The following is a 27,733-nucleotide window of genomic DNA, read 5'->3' as shown; positions in this document are numbered from 1 at the left end:
CAGCACCCTTTAACGGTCAAGCCAGCCGGCCCTTTACTTATGACACAGGCGCACACTTGGCACTACTTTGTTGATGCACGTGCGGCTACTGCGCACACAATTCACAAACACAGAAAATAATTTTTTTTTTGGTTTGGACTGGAGTGTACTTTGGGGGTTACAGCACCCTTTAACTGTCAAGCCAGCCGGCCCTTTACTTATGACACAGGCGCACGCTTGGCACTACTTTGTTGATGCACGTGCGGCTACTGCGCACACAATTCACAAACACAGAAAATAATTTTTTTTTTGGTTTGGACTGGAGTGTACTTTGGGGGTTACAGCACCCTTTAACGGTCAAGCCAGCCAGCCCTTTACTTATGACACAGGCGCACGCTTGGCACTACTTTGTTGATGCACATGCGGCTACTGCGCACACAATTCACAAACACAGAAAATAATTTTTTTATTTGGTTTGGACAGAAGTGTACTTTGGGGGTTACAGCACCCTTTAACGGTCAAGCCAGCCGGCCTTTTACTTATGACACAGGCGCACGCTTGGCACTACTTTGTTGATGCACGTGCGGCTACTGCGCACACAATTCACAAACACAGAAAATATATTATTTTTTTAGCACTTGGGGGGAGCACCCCTGATGGACAGAGCACCCCCTGGACAACACTACAGCACCCCTTTAGGACTGGGACACTGCACAGGACTTTGGAGTGGACACAGCCCCTATGGAGAACTGACTGCACAACACAGTCCAGCCAGCCCCTATGGACTTTGAAGTAGTGGACACAGCCCCTATTAACAACAGCAGCACAGCACAACACAGCCAGCCCCTATGGACTTTGAAGTAGTGGACAACAGCAGCACTACACTACACTACACAGCCCTAACTCCCACCCTCCCTCTTCACTGTCCACAGCCGAGTGAGAAAATGGCGCCGACGCGGGTACCTTATATGGGATCCAAAACCCGCGAGACTCGGAAGGCGGGATGATGACGTTTTGCCTCGATTTCAGATCCGAGTCAGGCGGGAAAAGTCGAGCCTGATTCGGATCGGGGGGGTTCGGATTTCAGAAATCCGAACCCGCTCACCCCTATATATAATACATTATGCAATAGAATTTTGCAATACATAGAGGTTTTAGCATAATCATGGCCATGGTTATGGGCCTACCCACCGCGCCCAGGTAACCTCTGAGGGTAGGTCCCTAACCTACTGGGGATGAAATCCAGAGCACAGTACACCCCCCAAACAGGCCCAGCTGAGCCACCCCAGAGCATCACTCTAATGAGAGCAGGTGAAGTGTAAGAAAGTGTAAGATAGATAAGAGCAGCTACTGCTGAAGGTTTGAGACGCCTTCAGCCTAGATTAGCACCCCTCCCCCATTGGTTTTAAGCAGGGATTCTGGCATTTTGACTGCACCTTATTACAAGGCACAATCCTAGGTAAGTCCTAAAAATTTTTATACTGCAGTGCAGCTATGGGTTGATTTTTGGGGCATGGGTCCCCTGGATTGCTTTGGTTGGGCTGCTTCAGGGCATCGCATTATAAACACATTTTTCTTTTTGCACTTTTAGCACCTTTATTGTTTGTTTAATATATATGTATTTTTCACCTTCTTATATATACAGCAGTAGCTGCTCTTATCTATCTTACACTTTCTTACACTTTACCTTCTCTCATTAGAGTGATGCTCTGGGGTGGCTCAGCTGGGCCTGTTTGGGGGTGTACTGTGCTCTGGATTTCATCCCCAGTAGGTTAAGGACCTACCCTCAAAGGTTACCTTGGCGCGGTGGGTAGGCCCATAACCATGGCCATGATTATGCTAAAACCTCTATGTATTGCAAAATTCTATTGCATAATGTATTATATATAATTAGTAATGTTGGAGTTGTGCACTTGTACTTTCTTTTCTTGTGTTTGCAACAATAGTCTCCACAGGTAGCACCTCCCATTATATATATATTCAGGGTGTGCAGTCTAGGGCCCCCCTTTCTATATACTCTATTTAGTGGGCCAGTTAGCTCCGCAGCCTGCGTTCTCACAGATGGGACTGTCCCAGCAATCAGTGGTGTCGTCACCCATGCAGGGTTTCCCGAGACAATTGATGGTACCCCACAGTCTCCCTATTTCCCCTCCCCAGGTCTCTCAGGAGCCTGCGTGGGTTAATACCCTGACTAGTTCTGTACAGCACTTGTCGGATGTGTTACAAGGAGAGTCTGTGTTATGGCCACATAAGCGGCCGGTGGCTTCTCTGTCTGCTCCTTATGAGGATGACGACGTGACGTCTGATGATGGGGAGATTCTGGATCTTTCGGACCAGGAACCTCTCCGTACTAAAGAGACGGACGCTAGGTCCAAGGTGTATATTCCTGGACTTATTCGGGCAGTCCGCACAGCTTTGGTGATTGAGGACAAAGATCCTCCGGTGTCCAAATCTAAATATGCCTTTTTTAAGGATATTAAGGGTGACGCCACAGTGTTTCCTCTTTCGGGTCAATTGGTGGAACATTTAGAGGAGGCGTGGAAATGGTACCAGCCGCAGAGGCGTTTGGCGGTGGCTTATCCGTTTGCGGATAATTATTTTTCTAAGTGGGAATCACCTCCACAGGTGGATTCTCATGTGACACGCCTAGTCCGTAGTGCCACTTTGCCCATGCCATCCATGTCTTCCCTAAAGGATGCTATGGACCGCAAGGTGGAGATCTGCCTAAAGTCCGTTTTTTCCCTTGCGGGGGGGGCAGCTAGGCCAGCTATGGCCATTTGTTGGGTTGCCAGAGCTATGGAGCGCTGGGCTGATACGTTGGAGGCGTCCTTCGATTCCGACTGTTCGGCTGAACAGACGGAGTTGATCGGCAATCTCCGGGATTCGGCCACTTATATCAACGAAGCGGCCTTGGATATTAGTACCCTGGCGTCTCGGTTTTCTTCGGCAGCTGTAGCTGCTCGTCGCACCTTATGGTTGTGATCTTGGAAGGCGGACGCTGATTCCAAAAAGGGCTTGGAAGCGTTGCCTTTTAATGGAGAAGTTCTATTTGGTCCGGACCTGGACAAAATTGTAGCCACACTGGCGGCAGCCAAATCGGCATGTCTCCCGTCTGCTGCAGTTCCTTCCAGTTCAGGTACGTCGTCCTTTCGGCCTTATAGGGCCCAGGGTAGGCCTAAAGCACAGTCCTTTCCCCGACAGGCTGGCCCCAAAAAATCGGCCAAGCCCCGGAAGCAGGCCTGGAGTACCAGACATCCGGCCCGTAAGCCAGATGACAAACCTGCGGCCTGACGGTCCGGGCCTCCCTTTGGGGGATCCCAAAGTGGGAGGCCGCCTGCTGCAGTTCGCGCGGTGTTGGTCGGTCACCACGACAGACACTTGGGTTCTCGAGGTGGTCTCCCACGGGTATGCCCTCTCCTTCCGGCACAGACCACCGTCTCGATTCTTCACCACGGGTCTGCCATCAGACCGGAACAAAGCCACGGAACTGCGGAAGGTCTTGCACACTATGCTCCTGGCTGGAGTTATAGTGCCTGTTCCATTCTCCTACAAGGGCCAGGGTTTCTATTCCAATCTCTTTTTGGTGCAGAAACCCAATGGGTCGTTTCGTCCGATACTCAACCTCAAAGCTCTCAACAAGTCTTTGCGGGTACCGAAGTTTCGGATGGAGACCCTACGGTCCATCATTCTGGCACTGGAACCTGGGGACCACATGGTGTCGTTGGACATACAGGACGCTTACCTGCATGTCCCTATTCTTTTACGCCATCAGCAGTTCCTCAGGTTTGCAATCCGCAGCGACCACTTTCAGTTCCGGGCGTTACCTTTTGGCCTGGCGACAGCACCACGTGTTTTCACCAAGGTGATGGCGGTCATGGCGGCTTCCCTGCGGCTGCAGGGAGTCTGCATGTTGCCGTACTTGGATGACCTTCTCTTAGTGGCAGGATCTCTGGAGCTCTTTCTACGCCACTTGGACCTGACCATTGCGGTACTGCAACGGCACGGCTGGTTAATAAACTGGCAGAAGTCCACCCTGATCCCATCTCAGCGGATTCTGCACCTCGGAGCCTTATTGGACTCCGGACAGCAAAGGATCTTTGTGACGGGGGAAAAGATCTCTGCCTTGCAGTTGAGGGTGCGCAGTTGTCTACAGAGCCGCGGGGTGTCTCTGCACTCGGCGATGAGGTTACTGGGCTCCATGGTGTCCGTATTCGACATGGTGGAATATGCCCAGTTTCACTCCAGACCTCTGCAGCACCTGATCCTGTCCAAATGGAATGGACTGCCTCAGAGTCTAAAGTCCCAGACGATGGTGCTCACTCCGGAGGTTCGCCTGTCCCTAGCCTGGTGGTTGCAGACGACACATCTCAACAAGGGAATTGGGTCCTGTTAACAACGGACGCCAGTCTTCGGGGATGGGGAGCAGTCTCGGGTCCACACTTGTTCCAGGGCAGGTGGACTCGGGCAGAAACAGAGCTTCCAATAAACATTCTGGAGCTCCGCGCGGTGTTCAATGCCCTCCCGCAGGCACATCTGGTTCTCCAAGGTCACCCAGTGCAGGTCCAGTCGGACAACGCTACCACCGTGGCCTGGCTCTCGTAGAGGTGTCCCGAATCCTGGTATGGGCGGAGCGCAATCTCCCGGCCAAATCAGCTGTCTTCATCCCGGGAGTGTTAAACTGGGAGGCGGACTTTCTCAGTCGCCAGGACGTTCATCCGGGGGAATGGTCCCTGCACCCGGACGTTTTTCAACTGCTGGTGGACAGGTGGGGTCTTCCAGAGATCGACCTCAAGTGTTTCCTCCGTTTTCCCTTCCGCGGGTAATCCGGAAATTCAAACAGGAAGGAGGGACGCTCCTGTTGATAGCTCCCGCATGGCCCAGACGGCACTGGTTCTCAGACCTTCAGGGTCTGTCCGTGGACAGTCCTCTGTGGTTGCCGCTACGACCGGACCTTCTGTCACAGGGTCCTTGTCTTCACCCGGACCTGACTCGGCTGTCTTTGACGGCGTGCTGTTGAGACGGCCATGTTAAGGTCCAGGGGTTTTTCCAGTTCTGTAGTGCGAACCATGCTAAGAGCTCGGAAACCGTCTTCCGCGAGAATATACCATCGCGTGTGGCATATGTTTTTCCAGTGGTGTCGACCGAGAGGTTATGCACCTCGGGAGTTTCGTCTGTCTAGAGTGCTAGCCTTCCTACAAGCGGGACTAGACCATGGGCTTCGCCTTGCTTCTTTGAAGGTGCAGGTTTCTGCCCTGTCTGTCTGGTTTCATCGTAGGATTGCTACAATCCCTGATGTGCGCACCTTTTATGCAAGGTGTTCTGCGAATTCAGCCACCATTTGTTCCACCTGTGGCGCCTTGGGACTTGGCTGTGGTCCTGAGGGCTCTCCAGGGACCGCCGTTTGAACCACTGGGCTCAGTGGATCTTAAACAGGGCAGTGCTGCGCAATCGTCCTGAATTTCTTCCCAAAGTTGTTTCCCAGTTTCATGTTAACGAGGAAATAGTTGTACCGGCTTTTAAATCACCTGGCCTTTCAGTGGGTGAGACCACTTTGGAAGTTGTGCGGGCCTTCAGGACTTATGTTGACCGCACTTCTTCGTTTAGGAAGTCGGACGCCTTGTTTGTCCTCTATGGCTTCCGTAAAAAGGGTTGGCCTGCTTCAAAGCAAACTTTGGCAGCCTGGATCCGTATGGCGATTTCAGAAGCTTATCTTCATGAAGGCCTGCCGGTTCCTCCTTCTGTAAAGGCTCATTCCACTAGGTCTGTGGGTCCTTCGTGGGCAGCTCGACGTGGTGCCTCTGCAGTCCAGATCTGCAAGGCGGCCACGTGGTCCTCTGTCCATACCTTTGTGAGGTATTACGCGTTTGACACCTTTGCCTCTCAGGATGCTTCCTTCGGGCGGCAGATTCTCCTTTCAGCACAGGAGCGTCCCCACCCTTAAAGGATACTGCTTTGGGACATCCCCAAGGTATCCTGTGGATACCCTATGGACCCTGAAGTAGAAAATATGAGATATGGTAAGAACTTACCTTTGTTATCTCTATTTCTACGAAGTCCATAGGGTTCCACAGGACTCCCGCCCTGTCGCACCTGTGCTGCAGATGGGCTTTGCTCTGGTCACCGGCTTTTCCGTCTCCCTCTGGTGAGAATGTGATTCTTGTGCGTGTCCAGATCTTTTTTCTCTCTTCCTTCTCCTCCTCCGGCCTCTGGCTTGGTACGTAACTGAGATGCCTTGGCTCGGGGTCGGGGTATAAGAGGGGGACCCTAGTGCATCCTAGGAGGCTGAAAACTTAACTCTATGGTGCCCGATGCCTCATCATCACCTATACCCCCAAGGTATCCTGTGGAACCCTATGGACTTCGTAGAAATAGAGATAACAAAGGTAAGTTCTTACCATATCTCATATTTTTGTCAGATGTTACTATGGTATACTGAAGTAAAATTACAAGCATTTCATAAGTGTCAAAGGCTTTTATTGACAATTACATTAAGTTTTTGTAAAGAGTCAATATTTGCAGTATTGACTCTTCTTTTTCAAGACCTCTGCAATTCGCCCTGGCATGCTGTCAATTAACTTCTGGGCCACATACTGACCAATAGCCATCCATTCTTGCCTAATCAATGGTTGGAGTTTGTCAGAATTTGTGGGTTTTTGTTTGTCCACCCGCCTCTTGAGGATTGACCACAAGTTCTCAATGGGATTAAGGTCTGTGGAGTTTCCTGGCCATGGACCCAGAATTTCAATGTTTGTTCCCCGAGCCACTTAGTTATTACTTTTGCCTTATGGCAAGGTGCTCCATCATGCTGTCAAAGGCATTGTTCTTCACCAAAATGTTCATGGATGGTTGGGAGAAGTTACTCTTGGAGGATGTTTTCGTACCATTCTTTATTCATGGTTGTGTTCTTAGGCAAAATTGTGAGCGATCCTACTCCCTTGGCTGAGTAGCAACCCCACACATAATTGGTCTCAGGATGCTTTACTGTTGGCATGACACAGGGCAAAGACTTTTGGAGGATGGTCTGGTGTCAAGAAGGGCAGTAAAGAAGCCACTTCTCTCCAGGAAAAACATCAGGGACAGACTGATATTCTGCAAACGGTACAGGGATTGCTTTACTGTTGGCATGACACAGGACTGATGGTAGTGCTCATCTTTCCTTCTCCGGACAAGCGTTTTTCCAGTTGCCCCAAACAATCTGAAAGGGGATTCATCAAAGAAAATAACTTTACCCCAGTCCTCAGCAGTCCAATCCCTGTACCTTTTGCAGAATATCAGTCTGTCCCTGATGTTTTTCCTGGAGAGAAGTGGCTTCTTTGCTGCCCTTCTTGACACCAGGCCATCCTCAAACGTCTTCGCCTCACTGTGCGTGAAGATGCACTCACACCTGCTTGCTGCCATTCCTGAGCAAGCTCTGCACTGGTGGTGCCCCGATCCTGCAGCTGAATTAACTTTAGTAGACGGTCCTGGTACTTGCTGAACGTTCTTGGGCGCCCTGAAGCCTCCTTCACAACTATTGAACCTCTCCTTGAAGTTTTTGATGATCCGATAAATGGTTGATTTAGGTGCAGTCTCACTAGCAGCAATATCCTTGCTGTCATTATAGTCACCTGTTGGTGTAATTGTCAGGCATCCAAACACTTTTGCCGATATAGTGTGTGTGTATATATGTGTGTAACAGTTTTTGGGTATGGTGTGGAAAAAAAGACAGTAAAGTAAGAATGTTTTCAAAAATAGAAGTGTTAATAGTTTATTTTTTTCAATTAACAAAATGCAAAGTGAATGAACAGAAGAGAAATCTAAATAAAAAATCCAATCAATATTTGGTGTGACCACCTTTTGCCTTCAAAACAGCATCAATTCTCTAGGTACACTGGCACACAGTTTTTGAAGGAACTCTGCAGGGAGGTTGTACCAAACATCTTGGAGAACTAACCACAGATCTTCTGTGGATGTAGGCTTGCTCAAATCCTTCTGCCTCTTCATGTAATACTAGACAGACACAAAGGTGTTGAGATCAGGGCTCTGTGGGGGCCATATCATCACTTCCAGTACTCCTTGTTCTTCTTTACACTGAAGATAGTTTTTAATGACATTGGCTGTATGTTTGGGGTCGTTGTCCTGCTGCAGAAGAAATTTGGAGCCAATTAGATGCCTCCCTGATGGTATTGTATGATGGATAAGTACCTGCCTGTATTTCTCAGCATTGAGTACACCATTGACCCTGACAATACAGGAATCTGTATGTAAGACGGGATCCAGGCGGTCAGAATCCCGACATTGTTAACATACCGACACTTGGTGATCAATATGCTAACCCTCCCCCTCTCCCTACCCTAACCCTCCCTCCCTGATGCCTGAACCTAACCTCCCCCCTAGTGCCTAAACCTAACCTCCCCCTCTCTGCATCCTAAAAATAACCTCCCCCCTTAGTCCATAGCCCTCCCCCTAGTGCCTAACACCTAAACCTAACCCTCCCCCCACCCCGCTACTTACTTTCAGCGCTCAGGATGCCGGCGGCAGTAAGGTAAGCGTCGGCATCCACACCGCCGGGATGTTGAACGCATACCTCCTGACCAAATCCCCAACTCCATTTGCTGAAATGCAGCCCCAAACTTGCAAGGAACCTCCACCATGCTTCACTGTTGCCTGCAGACACTCATTATTGTACCACTCTCCAGCCCTGTGGTGCGAGTGGCACACGTGACAAGCAGCGCTATACAGACTGGTGGCAGCAGTGCCTTCACCCACCACTCACACCAATGTCACTGGGTGCTCTATGTACAGACTGCTATTAAGCCTATCCTGTCCAAGTGAACGCGTGCACCCAAAGCACCTCTCCCCCCCCACTGCTTACCGGCCGCAGGCATGGTGCCAAACCTGTCTCTTGCATTAATGATGCCAATAAATTTAGTTTTTGTTATTTCTCAGCATCAACTTGACAAATCTAGATGAAACAAAGTGCAGGTTATTTCTAGGAGTTTCCATTTCAAAATTATGCAGATTGCATGAAAATCGGTTCTGTAGCTTTTGTGCCAACTTGGAACACACAGACAAACACAACATTCTTATAATATTAGTATAGAATATAATAGATAAATAGTAGAAGAAAAAAAACAGCATGTCTACATATTTTGAAAAAAGTATCTAATTGTATTAAAATTACAGTATCTATCAATGGGCTTGTATTGAAATTGCAATGTCCATTAATAAAGCAATATAGCAAGCACAAAAAGCAGCAAAGAATGACTTGCATAAATGACCTATCCTTCCCATAGTGAATTGGAATTGAATGTAGGCGCTGTTTTAGTGCATCCTCCTAGGCACCATTCTCAAGGGCTAATGACCATGTGGTAGATACAACTATTTATGTACCCCAGACAACAATTACACAAAAACAAACTCAACTGTGCACTGCTGAACACGTCGGGTCTGAGTGGAAGTGAAGCAGTGTCGTCATTGACGCCGGCTCTGAGAGCAAGTGAAGCATTGTCATCACTGACACCGGGTATGTGTGCAAGTGAAGCACCGTCATCACTGACACCGGGTCTGAGTGCAAGTGAAGCACTGTCATCACTGACACCGGGTCTGTGTGCAAGTGAAGCACCGTCATCACTGACACCGGGTCTGTGTGCAAGTGAAGCACCTTCATCACTGACACTGGGTCTGTGTGCAAGTGAAGCACCGTCATCACTGACACTGGGTCTGTGTGCAAGAGAAGCAGTGTCATCACCCAGACCCAGCGTGTTCAAGGCCTGATTCAGAGGCGCACGCTCGCTCTTAATCAATAGTTTTTTTGTTTTTTTTTATAGTTCTGGCCTCCAGGCCGCTCGCAAAGCTGTGGGTGACCACCCACAGCTGGTGCAAGCGGCCTGGCGATGGTCTCGATTATCGCTTGCGGCAAGACCCTGTGGTAGGGTCTCGGCTCCCGCAAGCCTGAGTGGTCTTCCTGCTCTAATAGAGCAGTAAGTCCACTACTGACATCACTCGTGATGTCAGTAGGGCCGCCCACAAACAGCAGGTGTTCCTGAGGGAACGCCTGCGTTTGTACAGCCACCTCCCCTCCCCGCCTACAAAATGGGGCGAGCTGTCAATCAACATCGACAGCCTCCCCGTCTTGTAGTGAGCCCCGGAGCGATGGAGCTGCCGTCGCTCGCTGGGTCTCGCGCATGCGTACGCCAGAGGCGGCAGATGCGCAGGGGCCGAACATCGACCCGCTGGCGAGCACTATGCGCTCGCAAGCGGGTCTAAATCAGGCCCTCAGTGTCTACCTTTAATTTCTCTATATGAAATATTACAGGTCTACTAATAGACAATAAATGATAACTATAAGCAAAATAATTACTACATTTATCCTATATATAAATTAGAACAGATGCATTCAGTGGATACAGGTAAGAAATATGAGACATTTGTGATATTCCAAAGCAATATTGATTTGATTGAAGGGTTTGGGTATGAAATACTGACGGCTTAAAAGCCGTCGGTTCAAATCCCGACTCTGGAAGCCCGAGACATCATAATCCCGACGCCGACTGGTAAGTATCTTTAACCATCCCCTCTCCCCCCCACTAACCCTCCCTTGGGGGTGCCTAACCCTAAGACTCGGGGAGTGGTGCCTAACCCTAAACCTTCCCCTAGCCTAAACCTAACCCTCCCCCAGTGGTGCCTATCCCTAACCCTCCCCTTTCCTTGACCTAATTCTAACCCTCCCGGGGGGGTGCCTAACCCTAAGTTGCCCCCACGGGTGCCTAAACCTATCCCTACCCCCCCCTATGTTCAGTATGCCTGGCGTCAGAATTTTGACATGGGGCTAATGATAGGCCTAGGTATTTAGACGCCTATCTATAGTCCCATGCCGGGCTTTCAGTGTTGGGATTCCATTTCGACCGCTGGCATCCTGACTACATCCTGATTGAAGATACAGTATGCAAAAAGTTAAGTAATGTGGTAATGTGTTAGAAACTGGAAAACACACTGATTATGCTGTAAGCATTATGGTGATTAATAGAGTATGGCAGGAAGTCTGTTTCACAGATGATGAATTTACAGTTCACATAAATTGAGTGCTGAAATTCACGTATTGAGTTGGTAATTAATTTCCCACATTGCCTAACATACATTAGGCTTTGTTAACAATTTCTAGGTAATGAAGATCTTTGCCTAACATGTTGCAGGCATCAATGTCTCTGCATTCGCCACAATAACTGATTTCCCACTTTTCCTGTAATATATACAGGTGCTCTCTATGCTGCCAAGACAGTTGTACGGGGGTGAGGGTGGGCAGTTTAATCATACAGTAATCTTAAGCATGGGATAAAATAGTGAACAAAAGATGAGAAATATCTTTTACATCAATGTATTGAGACCAGGTTAATCAAGTAAAAAAAAGTGCATGAGGAATGCTAAGCCAGACAAATATGTCATGTTTACATGTCTGCATAAATGGCAAACATTCAGGGGCATATTTATAGTAGCTAGTGTATAGATGATTGAAATAAATAAATAAATAAAATGGTATTGACCATAGCATCTAATTACATTATAAATGTATTTTTTTATAGTATCATTTATAAAATTAAAGTAAACGTCTTATGGGTTATGAAGGCTGCAGCATATTTGTTACTCAGTTGCATGTTTTTAAAACTCTGTTGTTTAATAAATGGCTGTATAAAATATGAATCCTGCACCTCTTTTTATAATGGTGTACAGTTACCTAAATGGCTACATCCCTCTTTGCAGCAATACAAAATAGTGGTTGCTCAGATCAACTTAGTAGTTTTTTATAGGTGCTAGCTTGTAAAGGAAGGGGTTTACTCTAGACTAGAAAAAAAGAAACAAATGTTCCCTCCAGCACACTACAAGAAAACCAGCAGAAAGACTTGACTACTACATGATAACAGAAATTCAGGGATCTTTGTTGCATATATTTGTAAATACATGGTTACATCTCTCTTTGTGCTCTTAAAACTATTCCATGTGGTTATATACTATAATGTAGAAAGTTTAATAATACATTAGAACGCTCCAATATACAGTACCCACATTTACCCTTTCTTCAATAAATGCTTTAGTTTTCATTATGTAATTTCATCTACCTTATTCCCCTTATTGCCGGTACCAAATTCCTAGGGGCATATTCAATAGTCCACATTGTGTCTTTCCCACTGCGTGAGAAATTGTGGCCGGACGCAGGGTTTAGTATTCAGAATTTTAGGCGTGGTAACGTCTAAAGGATTTATTGAGCCTTTTTTCTTGCAATCCCAGAGCAGGTGCAAACTCTGGAAAAATCAGTATTTCAAGGTAAAATTATTAGTACTTGGTTGAGAATACCTGGGACCCCATTCTTAATGATGAATTAGTCAATGTAGATGTTTTCAGTTAGCTTAATTGGGCCAATAACTACATGTCATTTTTGGGGTGATGTTCTGCAGAGTTCATTGGGTTAGAAGATGTGGGATAGGTATATGGGAGTGCTGTATGGATGGGACAGATGTTTATTTTATAGGTGACTACAAATGACTTAAAAATCAACTTACAGGCATTTTTATGCACCCCAAATGTAACTACAGCATTTATTTTACCGAAAATAAATTGCATTCTATTATTTTTTTTAACTCCTATTAAAAAATGCACATCTCAGCCATTTGAAACATTTTACAAGTGCAAAATATTTTCCTTTGGGACAGTAAGATACATAAATACTGTTGTCCAATATTTATTTTCAGTTGCCATTTAAAAAAAAAAAAAATAATAATAATTCCTGTTGGTTTTTAAAGAAAAAATTATCATAGACAATTTTTTTCAATTGGATAGTGCAATAATTGGGAGCGCACACAGCCGCGTAAATCGCATATTGGGCAAAATATCTGCGTTAAGCTTTGCCACAAAAATCTTGCAGACAATTAAATATGCCTAGTAGTGTCAGTGTAGGCCACGCAAAGAGAGTCAGAGCAAGTAGTTATTCTAAATTCTAACACAGTAGCTTCAGTACAGATAACCTAAGAGCAAATGCTAACAGACAAATCAGAAAGCATTGTAATTTTATCTGAGGATGTTACGTTACAGTTGAAGACTAATGTTCTATAAAACTCCTTTCGTATTTATTTTCCCTTAGAGTTAAAAGGAAAAATCTGCCTAAGAAAACATATAGAACACGCCATGGTCTGATCTATGAAGGACTTACAAGGAGGGGAGCAGATTCCTGTATGCCTGAATCACATTGCTTAGTGTGCAAATCTGTAATGTTGGATGGAGAAAATAATCAGGTATATAAATTAAGAGTACATGTTATAATATTGTTTCCTAGGTTCAACCACCAGGACTCTGAAATCTGGGGGCACTGATATTATAACATTGGAAGCTTATAGTGCTTTATATTCATTTGAGCTATTGCTGGTTTCTCCAGGGTAAATGTATCAATATTTGCAGGTAGTAATAGAATAGTCCCACCTGAGATCACATTATATTAAAGTGATGGGTATTTCTAAACAGTGGCATTTGAATAAAGTATTACAGGGGCAAATATTGTTTTACACAAGTATATAGTCAGTTATTTACTAAGAGTGTGGGTAGCAAAGTGATCAATATTGCTGCCTGGAGCCACACGGTCCATTTCCTACTAGAGTATTATAGTCTATGTATGTAGTTTGTATATTTTTGCCATGTTTGGATAGTATTCCTCCCACATTTCAACACATAGAATAGGTTAAATGGTTTCTCACTAAAATGAACCCAGCTCTACTGGGGCAGGTACTGGTGGGGATTATTAAACCTGCTCTGTAAAATGCTGTATAGTATGTTGGTGCTATATACATAAAGGTTATTAATCGCAACATTGCATTTAGATGTTAATTTGCATTAAGCATAATAATTCAATAAGCAATTAACTTCTAGACTACTGTGTTATGCTGCTTTTGGGTTGCAAATGTGCATCTTAATGTAATGTTAGTGAATAACACTTGGGGGTAGATTTACTAAAGCTTCTAAAAATGAAAAATGGTGGTGTTGTCCATAGTAACCAATCAGATTCTGTCTATCATTTCTCTATTGCATAATAGAAAATGACAGACGGGATCAGATTGGTTGCTATGGCCAATACCACCACCACTTGTCTGTTTTAGAAGCTTTAGTAAATCTACCCTTGGAGCCTGATTTAAAGTTAAATGTAAGACTTTGCTGCATGTATCTTACAATATGTGCAACTGTAATTCTAGCGTATAAATTCGTAATAGTGCAAATAGACTGCCACCATCATCATCAAGCTCACACATAGGTACAAAATACGGATGTAAGTGGTGCACGTGAGCAGTATGACAAATTTCATGCAAGTCACATTTTTCTGTGTTGATAATGGACTTAAATCCAATTCTAAGGGTGGGTACATACCTAAAAGATATATCTGCAGATCAACTGATCTGCAGATATATTTGCAGAGGATAGTTGTTCATACACACTGAGCAACTGCCATCTGGTCGGGGGTCGTGTCGCGGCCCCTTTATCAAGTGTAAGGGTTTCAGCTGACCACCTGTGCACACAGCACGATAAATGGATATACTTGCAGTTATATATCTGCCATTTGCGGAATCGGTATGAAATACCGCCTGCCACTTGGCCGGCGGTTCGATTCCCGGCAGCACCTGGCCGACCAAAGCAGAGTTCCCATCAGAAGCCCGACAGCGCTGGAAATCCCGATCGTCGATAGGCAAGTATTGACTAACCTAACCCCCTAACCCTCCTTAGGGGTGCCTAACCATAACCTCCCCCCCAAGTGCCTAACCCTAATCCCCCCTCTAAGTGCCTAACCCTAACCCCCCCTTCCCCGCTTCCTAAACCTAAGTCTCCCGGGGGGGTGCCTAACCCTAAGTCCCCCCAGGGGTGCCTAACCCTAACCCTCCCTCCCCCTAGCCTAACCCTCCCGGAGGGGTGCCTAACCCTAAGTCCCCCCTGGGTGCCCTAAACCTAACCCCCCCACGGCTGTCCGCTCACGGCGCCCGGCATCCCTTCGATCAGGATGCCGGGCGCCAGTCTCCCAGCATCGGGGAAATGCCAGGCGTCTACATCTAGACGCCCGGCATTTCATCCTCGCCAGGATATGACAGTCGGGAAGCCGGCTGCCGGTATTAAGGCAGCCGGCTACCCGATTGTACACACCATTGGCTGTACTGCACAGCCGGTGCGATATGTCTGACGCACCCACGACAATTGAACGGCCAATATGTCGGCCTGTGTGTACCCAGCATAAATCAGGCCCTCAGTGTCCAACTGCCACTTAATGGAAATCATTGGCCCTAACAATGTCCCTGGTTTTTAGTACTAACATACATGGAGTGGCCAAATTATTATGATCACCAGCAAAGTGGCTATTCCGAGGATAATGCTGACATAGGGGTGGTGGTATGCATGACGCATCGCACTCGCGCTGCTATGCATTCCGCTGGTCATCGCATGCATGCCGGCATTGGTAACTCTTGTATGCTTGACGATCCCCGCAAAGGACCCCTCTGTCAGTAAGAGCAGCCCTTTGCGGTGGAGGAGCTTCCGGATCTATGACCCAGAAGCCCCTCCGGCGTCCTTCTGCGCAAGCTCAGAAGGCCGCGCATGCCACAGGGGGTGCTTGGAGGGATCTGATTGGATCCCTCAATCAGCACTCTGCGGAGAGGTACACTGTATAAGGGGCACTGCATAAAGGGTACTACTGGGGGCACTGCATAAGGGACACTACTACTGGGGGCACTGCATAAAGGGCACTACTATTGGGGGCATTGCATAAGGGGCACTACTACTGGGGGCATTAAGGTGCATATGGTATGAAAAGGAATGTTCCCAGAGTGACGAGAAACGGTGGAGTGTCATGTTGACAAGCCCCCATTTTCCCCCAGTGGCCACGCCCCCATTTCCCCAATGACCACGTCCCCATTTCAGTGGCCACACCCCGTGTGGCATGTGGTCACACCCTTTTTTGGCACACAGTTGGGGGCACCATTTTTCATCTTGCCCAGGATGGCAAAGACACTAGTTATGCCACTGGTGGCCATCCCATATAGCCACACATTCCCCTTTCCCCCTGTAGCACCACATTTTCTTACCTCAGTAGGAACACCATCACATCCCCATAGCTTCACATCCTGCATCACTACTGTACTCTCTCTACTACTGTAGGGTCAGTAATGTTACCATCAAATGCAGGGAGTCCTGAGGATACATGAGAATTAGTGCTCTCTGTAACACAATGTAGGAAGATTTATTTTTTTCTGCTACAGACATGTAAATAAATGTCGGCCTCTGTGCTCTGCATGCAAACGTTTGCTTTAAAATCCCAGTCTGACTCTGACTATGGGAATGTAAATGAATGATGTGCATATGTAGCACCTACAGTAGCCGAGATTGCGTATTGCTGCGTCTCTGAGGGATATTACTGGTAATACACATTGCTTATTTGTACTCGCATCTCATAGGTCTCCCACTTACAGTGCACTGGAGCTAAGGGTAGAAAACGGGTAACCTGTATCTAAGTATGTGCCCTGCACTAGTACTGAAGTACACAAACATCAGACACATAGCTATCAGGCTTAGGAGTAAGAGTGTATATTTGTAATATTTGGGAAGGGAAAAGACTTCACATGTCTCTCCAGCTACCCCATCACCCCGCAACGCATCACCCCAGACCTTTCCCTTTCCTTCCACATGTGTGCAAAAACATGCTAATGCAACAGCGGCTGGTACTTCTACTGAGACCCCCACCTGGGCCATCTCAGCTGTCTGCAACTGCATATACATAAGCAACGTCGGACGCAGCTCAGGCAAACTTCGACTCCTCGAGTAATCCTATGGTCACTAAGAATGGCTGCTATATCTGAGACGCCTAAGACCTGCTTCCTGTGTATGGGATCGCAGATGCAGGACGCTCATGAAACGGTGGAGACACGCCTGCGGCTTTAGCCGACACTTCCCGTTGTCTCCCGCAAATGCTCCCTACCTGTCACTCACACTGAGAATAAAGGCTCACAGAGTGTGACTACAGTAATGTACCTTGTTATGCGCAGTGCGACTGACGCATGTGCTATAGCAAAAAAAAAAATCGCTCCATTTGTGAAAACATCGGCATAGCGTACAACTCTGAATCAGACCCCGTCTCTTATTATAAAATGATGTTTATTTCACACAGTACATACACACGCCAACCTGTAGCAAAGCCTTTACATTCATGCATGCTTACACACAAACACACAGGTTTTCATGCAGCTCCTTACATTGCTATTTCAAGTGTTTCAGTAACAATAATATCAGTTAACAAATGTTTCAGTTTTACTGTTTATAGTAAGACAATGCATTGTGCTTATTGTTTAGGTATAGCTCAAAAATACAATATGTACATAAAAAAGAATGTATGTATGCATTAAGAAGTGTATGAAATATATGTAGCCTTACAGTTCCATGTACCACTTTGCTGCTGTCTTTTTAGTTGTTACCCATATCACTCTTCCCTGACCCCCTGCTCCCATCTCATATAATTTCTCTATTTTTATATTTACGTCACTCTTATCCATTTGGTTTCAATCATAAACCACGATCTATGTTATGACTTCTTGTTGGGCTAGAGACACTCTAACAACAAAAACTGTATTTGCTTAAATGAGCCTCATAGTCAGGGAAGCATACTGTAACTCAGTACACGCTCTGTACAAGGATTTATGTCTGCCACCACTCTGCCAGCCTTTGGTAGTCAGTAAGTTTATTGAATAGAGATGTATTCTGTATAAGCAAGTAACACTTTAACAGAAGCTAAGAAACTCCTGCAACAGGCGTATTGTTGTATATCCATTTGTTAATATCTACATTTGACATGTAATATAAATGGGGTTTGGTGCCATTTAATGGTTTGCGTAGCTGCTCTGTGCTTTTCTGTACGAGATGTGTTGCCTTAAATGTCATATCATGAAAATATTTCATATCATGTTGTTAGAGATCGTTTTTAATAATCTGACAGTTTTGTTTCCTTATTTCTAATGAATGTGAACATATGTTATCTGATTACACTCAATATAATAAATGAGTCACAGATTTCTGCACCCCTTTGTAGCATTCAGCAAGTGTACAGTCCGTGGGGATTATTTCTTTCTGACATGCTGTCTGGTAAATAAATCAGGATTTAGAGGTTGTTTTATCAATGTTCCTCTGTATTCTGATTTGATATTTTGTCATATGTGATTGTATGTTACTGATACCTGAACTGTTTTCATTTACATAAGACAAAAATATATCTAAGCAGAACAGTGCTGCAGTGTGACTTTGTGTCTTAATTAGTGCTTTCATTTATTTAATGTGTTGCAGTATTAATATCTTGTGGTGATGTTTTGCTAGTGTGGATTGAGACAAAGTGGTAACGGAATGTCAGAAGATTTGACAAGCGAGGAAGATGTGACACCAAGGGATGGATTATCGTCTCTGCGTGATGTAGAGGGGACATCAAGTGATAACGGATGCACTTTGACCAGGAGGAACCTGAATTCACCTGTCAATAATAGTTATCAGGTTATCTACATTTAAGTGAATAAATATTTGGCTAATCATATTTTTATCATATAAAAATCATATATCACTATATGGCTACTCATATTTTTATCTTATAGATATTTTTCACCCCCTTGCTTGTTTTTCTCTTACAAGTGCTCTGATGTAAATAGAGCATCTCCCTCTTTGTACTACTCAATTGGTTTAGTGATTTTTAACTTTTTTTACTTCATTCTTTAAAAATAAGTATTTGCCTTTGCTAATCTTGCATGTACAACATATACCTCTAAAATACAACAAAAACATACTCATAAATCCCAATTATAGCAAAATTCACATAGCAAAATAAAATTTAAAGGGTGTTTCCCTTAAAAATAGTATAATGGCCTTATTCACTATGGGCTGATATTTACACAGATTGAGCGATTATTTGGCATTGCGCATGCATTTAAGTCGCACTGCGCATGCGTCATGATTGGTTTGCAATTACGTATGCACAGAGGATCCATTACCAAAGTGAGTGTCATGGTCAGCATTTTGGGGAGGTACTAGGGGGGGTTAGGTGTGTCTGATAGTTTAGACACCAGTACGTGGGCGTGCATAAATTAGCCATTGCATTTGCAGCATGAGAGCTCTCTGTGTGCAAGGAGAGCTGCAGCGTGTGTGGCTGGTCAGACCTGCTGTACATGCTGCGTGACTGCCCAATGTGCATCGATGGTACCGATTTAATGCAGGAGTGCAACATTGGACAGATATAAGAAGGCAGCAGTGGGCATCTCTTTGCCAGCTGTGCTTTAGCAGTCATTAGCATATTTTCGTAGCTGCGTTCTATGTGAAATCGCAGCTGTTATTACTTTAGTGTCCACTGCTGAATCAGGCCCTCTGATAGGTAACAGGTCATGGAATCTCCCTGCTGTATATGACCTCAGCACAGATCTTAAATGCCACTGCATATTAGCTGGTACTGGGAGAGTGCAATTCCCAACTAACAACTATTTGTTACTGAATGACTTTCACTTAAGCCACTTCAATATTTTAGGCCCAGACATATTTAATTGGCAAGTAAACAGTACTTCTGAGCATTAATTCAAGAGATGCAGCTCTGCCAGGTTCTCTGTGGAGTAAATGCACAGCAGATAATAGAAGGGGAGTAATGGCACAGCAGATAACAGATATCTGCTGTGCCATCTTATGGCCAATTCATTTAGTAGCATGGCGGCGATGTGCATGTTCCAGAATGGCACATTACGGCCAGCACTATCGCTAGCTTAGAGGAAAATGAACAATGTTAAGCCTAAGATGATAGGTGGATACGTGTCCAGCTGAACACCGCTGAATATACACCTGCTCATCGCTGCAAATTTAATTAGTTCCTTACTCATGCCTGCATCCTCCCATTCAGAGTTATGTTTTTCTATTCTTTCTTCATCTGTCACTTCTGTACAAGCATATTCCTCCCCTTCCTGTTCCATCACGTGGATTCAGCAATGTGGTGAGGTCACAGGGCTGTGCCAAGTACTATTTAGTGCCATAACACAGTAGCAAAAGTATACATGTAATTTTCTGCCACATTCATTACATACAGATCTGTAATGTCGCTGAAATCGGCTTTGTACCCAACAGGACTGCATTTTGTAAAGGTATAAAACCAAAAATACTTTACTGGGCTTCACAGAAATGCCTACAAATGATCATTACAATTCTAGGATTACAATTATAGTTCAAGTATTGTATAAAAATAAGCTCTAGTTAAAACAAATGCAAACAGACTAATAGCGTTAAAACTACTTGCAGTTTCAATGGAAATGAAGTATGGGTCTCAATGAAACATTTAGTTCAATGTAACATGCATGCATGCAGAAAGTACCTTTCCTGTGCAGTCTGTGAGAGAGGTTGAGTCACTATTTAAGTAAGTGGTGAACCAAATGGGCACATCTTGAAAAATGAATGTGTTCGGAAATTTAAATATTCAAGTAATTTATGCTTCCTATTAAATAGTGCTGTCATTGTAATTGTTTTGCAAGCAAATATAATGCTTCCTAGAATGAGTTACATATTATATCTCAGTTTAAAAGGAAAACTTGTTTTTTATCCATGTTGTGTACAATATAATTAGCTCGTTGACCTATGCATAGTAAGAGCTTATGCACAAAGCTATTCATTAATTAATTTTCTCCTCTGTTCCATTTTTGATTGCTTGGTGAAGGAAACATGTAGTTTCACATACAGATAATTGATCACTGGAGAGTCATCAATGCAGTGAACATGTCTGTCTTCCCAAATGGATGATAAAGCAGGAACAGGGACAAGAAAAGCACTGTACCAGAGTCTTTCCATGAGGATCAATAATCATTACGAGAGCTTCCATCTGTCCTCTTTTTAACTTTCAAAAAAAAAAAACAGAGGAGAGACGGAAATTATTAACACGTGTACACATAGCCCAAAGCTTGTGATAAATTTGCAGTGAGAAAGGTGCTTGGGTTTTCACCACTGTAGACTGTACATCTTACCCCAACACTGGGACAGGAGTTGAGATGTAATAGAAGTCTTCTTTTGTTCTGTTCTGTTTTTAATTGCACATTGATCCATCTGCTCCATTGTGATTCATTGAGCTCCTGTATTGCAGAAAGCCACAGTGACAGAGCTAAAGACCTCTATACTGCTTACTGATTAATCGCCACTCACTGTTTTCATATGGGATGTTTAGCTCTTGATTTGTTAAACCATTGTTATCTAAGTTCCCATACATTAATTTAATGGAATCTGGAACTCTAATCCAAAAGCTTATTATAGGTCATTTGAGCTTTACCGGACTCTAATTTTGTTATCAAAAGATAATTATTAATTTTATGGCAACAACTGAGTTTTTTATTTTCTTATCCCTACCTGGTGAGTATTCCGCTGTGTCAGGAAAATCAAGCTGTCAGCATAAATCACTAGTCCCTGTGGTTTACTTTCCTGACATCAGGAATGATGCAACAGGGACGAAGTGTCACCTACAGTATGCAGAGTACTTCTTGCTACAGGTCTCTCTCTATCCCTTCCCGAAATCTGTCAGCTAATGGGAATACACCACCATGCACTAGAAACAGCTTTTAAACTGAATATAATAGTAGATTCGATTTCTAGGGATAATGGAGTTAGCCTTTAAAGAAGTCCAGAGGAATGCACTAAAATGAGGACGTTAATGGGCTAAGTAAGGCAGGTTGTTATGTTCATTTGCTCAAGTTGAAATCTGTTGAGCACCAACATGTTTTGCGGTTAGCAATATCTTCTTTTCTCTGCAGGAAAATTACAGAGGTTTACAAAGAAATATCCAGGAGTCAGATAGCCCAGTGGATTCAGAAGAGGAATCAGTCTTTAGCCAGGTACTCTATATGAGAAACAAGACGTACTGGTCAACTAAGTGACTGACTGTCCTTTCCGATAGTCACCATCACTTTGTGTATATCTGCACTGCAAATTCAAGATTCTGCTTCATCCACAAATCAGTCTTCATTCAAATGATGTTTAGTGCAAATTCAAAATGTTGTATTTGTTTGTTTTGTTTGACTGACATTTCTAAGGGGTAAATTTACTAAGAATCGTGTTTGGGTGAGTTTGCAATCTCTTGCGAGTTTAGGCATGTTTTTCACCTCGCAAATTTACTAAAGACAAACTCTAGTGAGTTTGGAAGTGAGTTCTTTCTTTTCACTGTTAAAACTTGTGTGAGATAGCGGTGCCAGACCCCGGAGACTCTGAATGGATGCTGCGCGCATACGCGCGGCATCCATTCAGTGACGGGAGAGGGCTGGGGGAAGCCAAGCTAGTGAGGCTCCCCCCAGCTTGACGTTATTTGGAGGCGGATACGCCTCCTAATAACGTCACGTAGGGGGTGTAGCCTATGGTAATTAGGCCACACACCCATTTCTGGTAAGGGGGTGTGGCCTAATAGGGCACTCTGGAGGGGGCCGGTGCAGGGTGCTCCGACCCCTGGAGCTGGCCCTGCAGCCAGTCATTATTCCAAAGATTACGGGGAACAAAATTAGTAGGGTTCAACTGTAATTTAGATACCAGCACCAGGCTGCAGGGCCAGTCCTGGTTTTAAATAGGGGGGGGGAAATTGCATAGGGGTCCCCCTAAATTTAAAACCAGCACCGAATTCAAACCGACCGGAGTGTAATGCCACAGCCAGGAGACCCTGTTACCGGGTCTCCAGCGCCAAAGCATTCTCACCCCAAGCCGGGGATCTCAGGGGAGGTGAAGACCCCACAAGAAGGGGTCCCCCTACCCCAGAAACCCCAGGCTTGGTCTGAAGCCCGGGGCTCTTCCCTGCACACCTGGGCTGTGGGTATGTGGTAATAAAGTGTAAAATCAAAGTAAACTATTGTATTTTACAGTGGTACTACAGGTGCCAGCATGCCTGCCCTTTAGCACTTGTGGAACTACAAGTGCCAGCAGGTGGCCGGCACCTGTACCTGTAAAATAAAGACAGTTAAATAAAGACAGTACACACACACCGTATAGTGTTCACTCTAGCTCCGGCAGCAGGCAGGGCGCCGGAGCTAGAGAAGGCACTGACGCGCGCACCAAAGGCGGGCCATGGCCTTTGAAAAGGGGGCATGTCTATAAGACGCATCACCCTTTACGTCACTCTTGGGAGCGTGCCCGGCACTTATGGACACGCCGTGCAACCCGCAAGCGCTGCTGCAAGGGAGATTAGATGCCGAGCGCACATTTCCCGACCCGCGGGTGAAGACGGCACCCGCAGGCTGTGAGGGCAGGGTGCTTTTTGCCCTCCAGAAGAAGGGCAGGGCACCGTGCCTCGCTAAAACAGCCTAGCGGGAAGACTGACCGTATACAGTAAAAGTTTAATACACACTTACCTCACGCACACATACTTACCTGCTGCCAGATGTTCACATCCCCTTGTCCCCGTAGATCCCATATGGAGTACCTGAAAAAAATATCCTATACTCACCTCCATCCTTGCGCCGGTCTCCGTAAAATCCAGGGGGATCTTTGCAAAACAAACCGAGTACACGATCCATATACTTACTATTAGCGGTGTATGTATGTGACCACATACACCGCTAACCAGCTCCCGACTGTTCAGTGAGAACTGTCAGGAGCCATCAGCCAATCAGCAGCCGCTCTACAGTTAGCGGCTGCTGATTGGCTCCAGCTCCTGACAGTTCCCACGTGGGCTGGTCAGTGTGTCAGGAGCTGGAAGCCAATCAGCAGCTGCTCTACAGTTAATGGCTGCTGATTGGCTTCCGGCCCCTGACACACTGACCAGCCCACATGGGAGCTGTCAGGAGGGGCGGATCTAGACTGTTGTATTAGGGGGGGGCAAGTTAATGATTAATTCCCCCCTCCCCCCGGGACGCCCCCTCGCGGCAACCCCCCCTCTCCATCCCCCCTTTACTTTCACTTACCTCCGCTGCTCCGGTGATGTTCTCCCTCCAGGCTTCGGTCAGCTGCTTTCCCTTCCTGCACTGTGATCCGGTCAGCTGTTTAATGCAGCAGCTGACCAGGGTCACAGTGCAGGAGCCGGGAGACCAGCTGACTGGAGGGAGGACATCACTGGAGCCCAGATCTTCGGTCCCTGGACAGAGGTAAGTTGTTTTTTTCTTTTTTTTTTTTTTTTTAGCAGTGATTAGCGTGTGGTCTATTTAGACCACATAGCTGATTATTGGATGTGAGGAGCCGGATGTGATCGCTTCCTCCCCGGCTCCTGGGTCAGGTGACAGCCTGTCACTGACACATCCCCCTAACTGGGAGACGTCGGGAGCTTCGATCACAGCACAGCCCAGCCATTATCATCTCTCTCCTCTGAACTTAATGATGTAGAGGAGAGAGATGATAATGGTCGGACAAACTGTTCTAGGGGGGGCGATCGCTCCAATGCCCCCCCCCCCCCTGGATCCGCCACTGGTCAGGAGCCGGAGCCAATCAGCAGCCACTAACTGTAGAGTGGCTGCTGATTGGCTGACAGCTCCTGACAGTTCTCACTGAACAGTTGGAAGCCATTTAGCGGACTTAGTATGATTGACCGCCGGCTGCATGTCAAATCTTGACAGCGGCGTCCCGGCAGCAGTGAAAATCCTGATCGTCCCCAGGTAAGTATTTCCTACCCTATTCTACCCCCTAACCCTCCCTTAGGGGTGCCTAACCCTAACCTCCCCCCCAGTGCCTAACCCAAATCCACCTCTAAGTGCCTAAACCTAACCCCCCCTTCCCCGCCGCCTAAACCTAAGTCCCCCGGGGGTGCCTAACCCCAACCCTCCCTTCCCCTAGCCTAACCCTGAACTCCCGGGGGGTGCCTAACTCTAAGTCCTCCCTGGGAACCCTAAACCTAACCTTCTCCCCCCCCCACTGCTGTCCACGCCCGGCTTGCCTTCGATCGGTAAGCCGGGTGTCGGGCTCCCGGCGAGGGTAGAATGACAGACGCCTGGATTTCGACGCCTGCCATTTAACCCCTTGCCAGGATTCCGTCTGTCGGCTTCCCGACTGCTTCCCCGTTTAGTGGTGTATGTGGTCACACACATACATCGCTAATGGTAAGTATATGGATCGCGTACTCTGTTTGTTTTTTTTGCAAAGACCCCCCTGGATTCTACGAAGACCAGAACAAGGATGAAGGTGAGTATACAATCTTTGTTGCAGGGCCATGCACACGGATTTCTACTTGGGACAAGTGGACCGACTGGCTGGTACAGGTAAATATGTGTGATTGATGTATGTGTGTTATAAACTTGTACTATCTAAGGCAGAGGTTCCCAAACGGGGTCCTCAAGGCCCCCCCACAGGTCAGGTTTTAGAGATATCCATGGTTTAGCACAGGTGGTTGAATCAAATTGAATGAGGTACTAATTAAGTCACCTGTGCTCAATCATGGATATCTCTAAAACCTGAACTGTTGAGGAGTCTTGAGGACCGCGTTTGGGAACCTCTGATCTAAGGTGTGTGTGTTATGTCTTTATTTAACTATTTATTTTACAGTGGAGGTACGTACGGGTGCCGGCCGCCTGCTGGCACTTGTAGTTCCACAAGAGCCAAAGGGCAGGCATGCTGGCACCTGTAGTTCCACTGTAAAATACAATAGTTTACTATGATTTTACATTTTATTACCCCCATACCAACAGCCCAGGGGAGCGAGGAAGAGCCCCGGGCTTCAGACCAAGCCTGGGGTTTCGGGAGAGGGGGGACCCCTTTTTTCGCGGTTCCCCACCTCCCCTGAGATCCCCGGCTTGGGGTGAGAATGCTTTGGCCCTGGAGACCCGGTAATAGGGTCTCCTGGCTGTTGCATTACACCCCGGACGGTTTGAGTGATGGTTTTAAATATAGGGGGACCTCTTTGCAGTTTTTGCCCCCCTATATTTAAAACCAGAAATGGCCCTGCAGCCTGGTGTTGGTTCCTAAATTATGGTGGAACCCTATTTGTTTTGTTCCCTGGAATTTTAGGAACCAGGACTGGCTGACAAGTCCAGGGCTGGTAATGCTTTTGGGGGGGACCCTTCTTTAGTTTTTAATTATAATTTAACCCGTTTTTTACAGGTACAACACACAAGCAGCTTACACATATCTCACTGATGTGTAGGCTGCTTGTTCGGGTGAGGTTGGCATAGAGAAAACACTTCAATCTTGGGTGAGTAATCTCATCTAAACTTGCAACTAGGGGAAGAAATCTCGATCTACTTCACCATCAGAAAACCCACTTTCAGCTAAATTCACTTCTTAGTATATTTGCGAGTTGAAAAATGGAAAACTCACCTGAGTTTCAACGAACTAAAGAGTGTTTAAAAAAATCAAAACTCAACCAAACTATTCTTAGTAAATTTACCCCTAAGTGTGCATTCAACATTTTGTTTATATTGTTGCATTTAAGTGTCTTGATATTACATGGCAAATGCAGTTATCAATATGCCCAAAAACCATATCATGTATCCTTTAACTAAAATTGGTAAAGGGGCATGATCACATCAATACCAGTGTGCTCTATTGGTTACAGATCCGCGTTGGAACTATTAAAGCTACTGTAAGTTGCTTTTTCATACACATGCTTGAAAGTTATATTATTTTGGATGGCGATTTCCTAAGTACTGTCTTTTAATTGCTCATTGGAGTCCAGGTTCAGACCTGCCAATAAGTGTAATTATTAATGCTATGTTCCTATGCCACATCCCATGCCACTTATTTCCATTTGTAATAATATGGGATGAGTTAGTGAAAACAATTAAAGCATATGCTATTAAGACCCACAGAGGCATTGTAAAAGAAAAAAAGCTGGTATATACAGGTTGAGTCTCCCATATCCAAAATGCTTGGGACCAGGGGTATTTTGGAATAATTGCATATGATAATGAAATATCTTGGGAATGGGACCCCAATATACACACAGAATGCATATATGTGTTATATGCACCTTATACACATAGCCTGCAGCTCATTTTATACAATATTTTCAATAATTTTGTGGCTCAAGCAAAGTTTGTGTACATACATGAAATAAATGTATGTTTCATTTACACCCTATACACACAGCCTGAAGGTAATTTTATACCATATTTTTAATAATTTGTGCCTTAGACAAAGTTTGTGTACATTGAACCATCAAAAATCAAAGGTTTTATTATCTCAGTCATGCTAAAATTATTCCGTATTTCGGAATATTTGGATATGGGAGACTCAACCTGTAATATCTGTAGAAATGGGTCATCTTTTTAGTTTATTGGTCATATTATATGTGTTTTATGCTGGTAGTTTATTGGTCATATTATATGGATTTTATGCTGGTAGGTTAGTGGTTAAATTATGTTGACTGTAACCCTTTTATCAATTTTTCATGGCAGGCCTCCAGATCTGGTGTGAGTTATAGTTCTCACAGTTACACAGTTTCACATCAGGACTCAGAAAGCACTCGGCAGGGTTCAGAAACTGAAGATATGCTTCTAGATGACTTGCTGCATGGACCAGAGTGCCGATCTTCTTGCGAGAGTGACAGTGATGATGACCTCTCACAGAACTATGTTGGAGGCAGCAGGAAGCCTCCAACAAAGGATGTATTTCAGCTGGTAAGATGGAAGAGAGATGACTTATATCAGAATGCATAATATACTAGTTGGAAATGTCAGGATGACCAAATAAAAAAAGAAAAACTAGAAATTCTTTTGCCTTTACTTAATAAGAAATGTTGTTCTCTTCAGTATAAATTCAAAACTGAGATACACTCTGTCACCACATTTGAAAGATAAATAACTAA

General features: G+C 45.4%; 1 protein-coding gene across 2 annotated transcripts in view; it reads left to right on the top strand.

Moving 5' to 3' along the window:
* PHTF1 (putative homeodomain transcription factor 1) overlaps positions 1-27,733 on the top strand; it is a 137,160-nt gene that overhangs the window by 48,793 nt on the left and 60,634 nt on the right. For both annotated transcript variants that reach the window (XM_088454433.1, XM_088454432.1), the window contains exons 8-11: positions 13,094-13,244; positions 18,340-18,510; positions 21,777-21,857; positions 27,324-27,545. In XM_088454433.1, coding sequence (XP_088310559.1) covers positions 13,094-13,244; positions 18,340-18,510; positions 21,777-21,857; positions 27,324-27,545 — 625 coding nt within the window. The remainder of the gene's footprint in view (positions 1-13,093; positions 13,245-18,339; positions 18,511-21,776; positions 21,858-27,323; positions 27,546-27,733) is intronic.

The sequence above is a fragment of the Taudactylus pleione genome, unplaced genomic scaffold, assembly GCF_031769625.1.
Source record: "Taudactylus pleione unplaced genomic scaffold, aTauple2 ptg000615l, whole genome shotgun sequence".
NCBI lineage: Eukaryota > Metazoa > Chordata > Amphibia > Anura > Myobatrachidae > Taudactylus > Taudactylus pleione.
The sequence above is the reverse complement of the archived record's forward strand: the minus strand, read 5'-3'. Positions and strand labels throughout refer to the sequence as shown.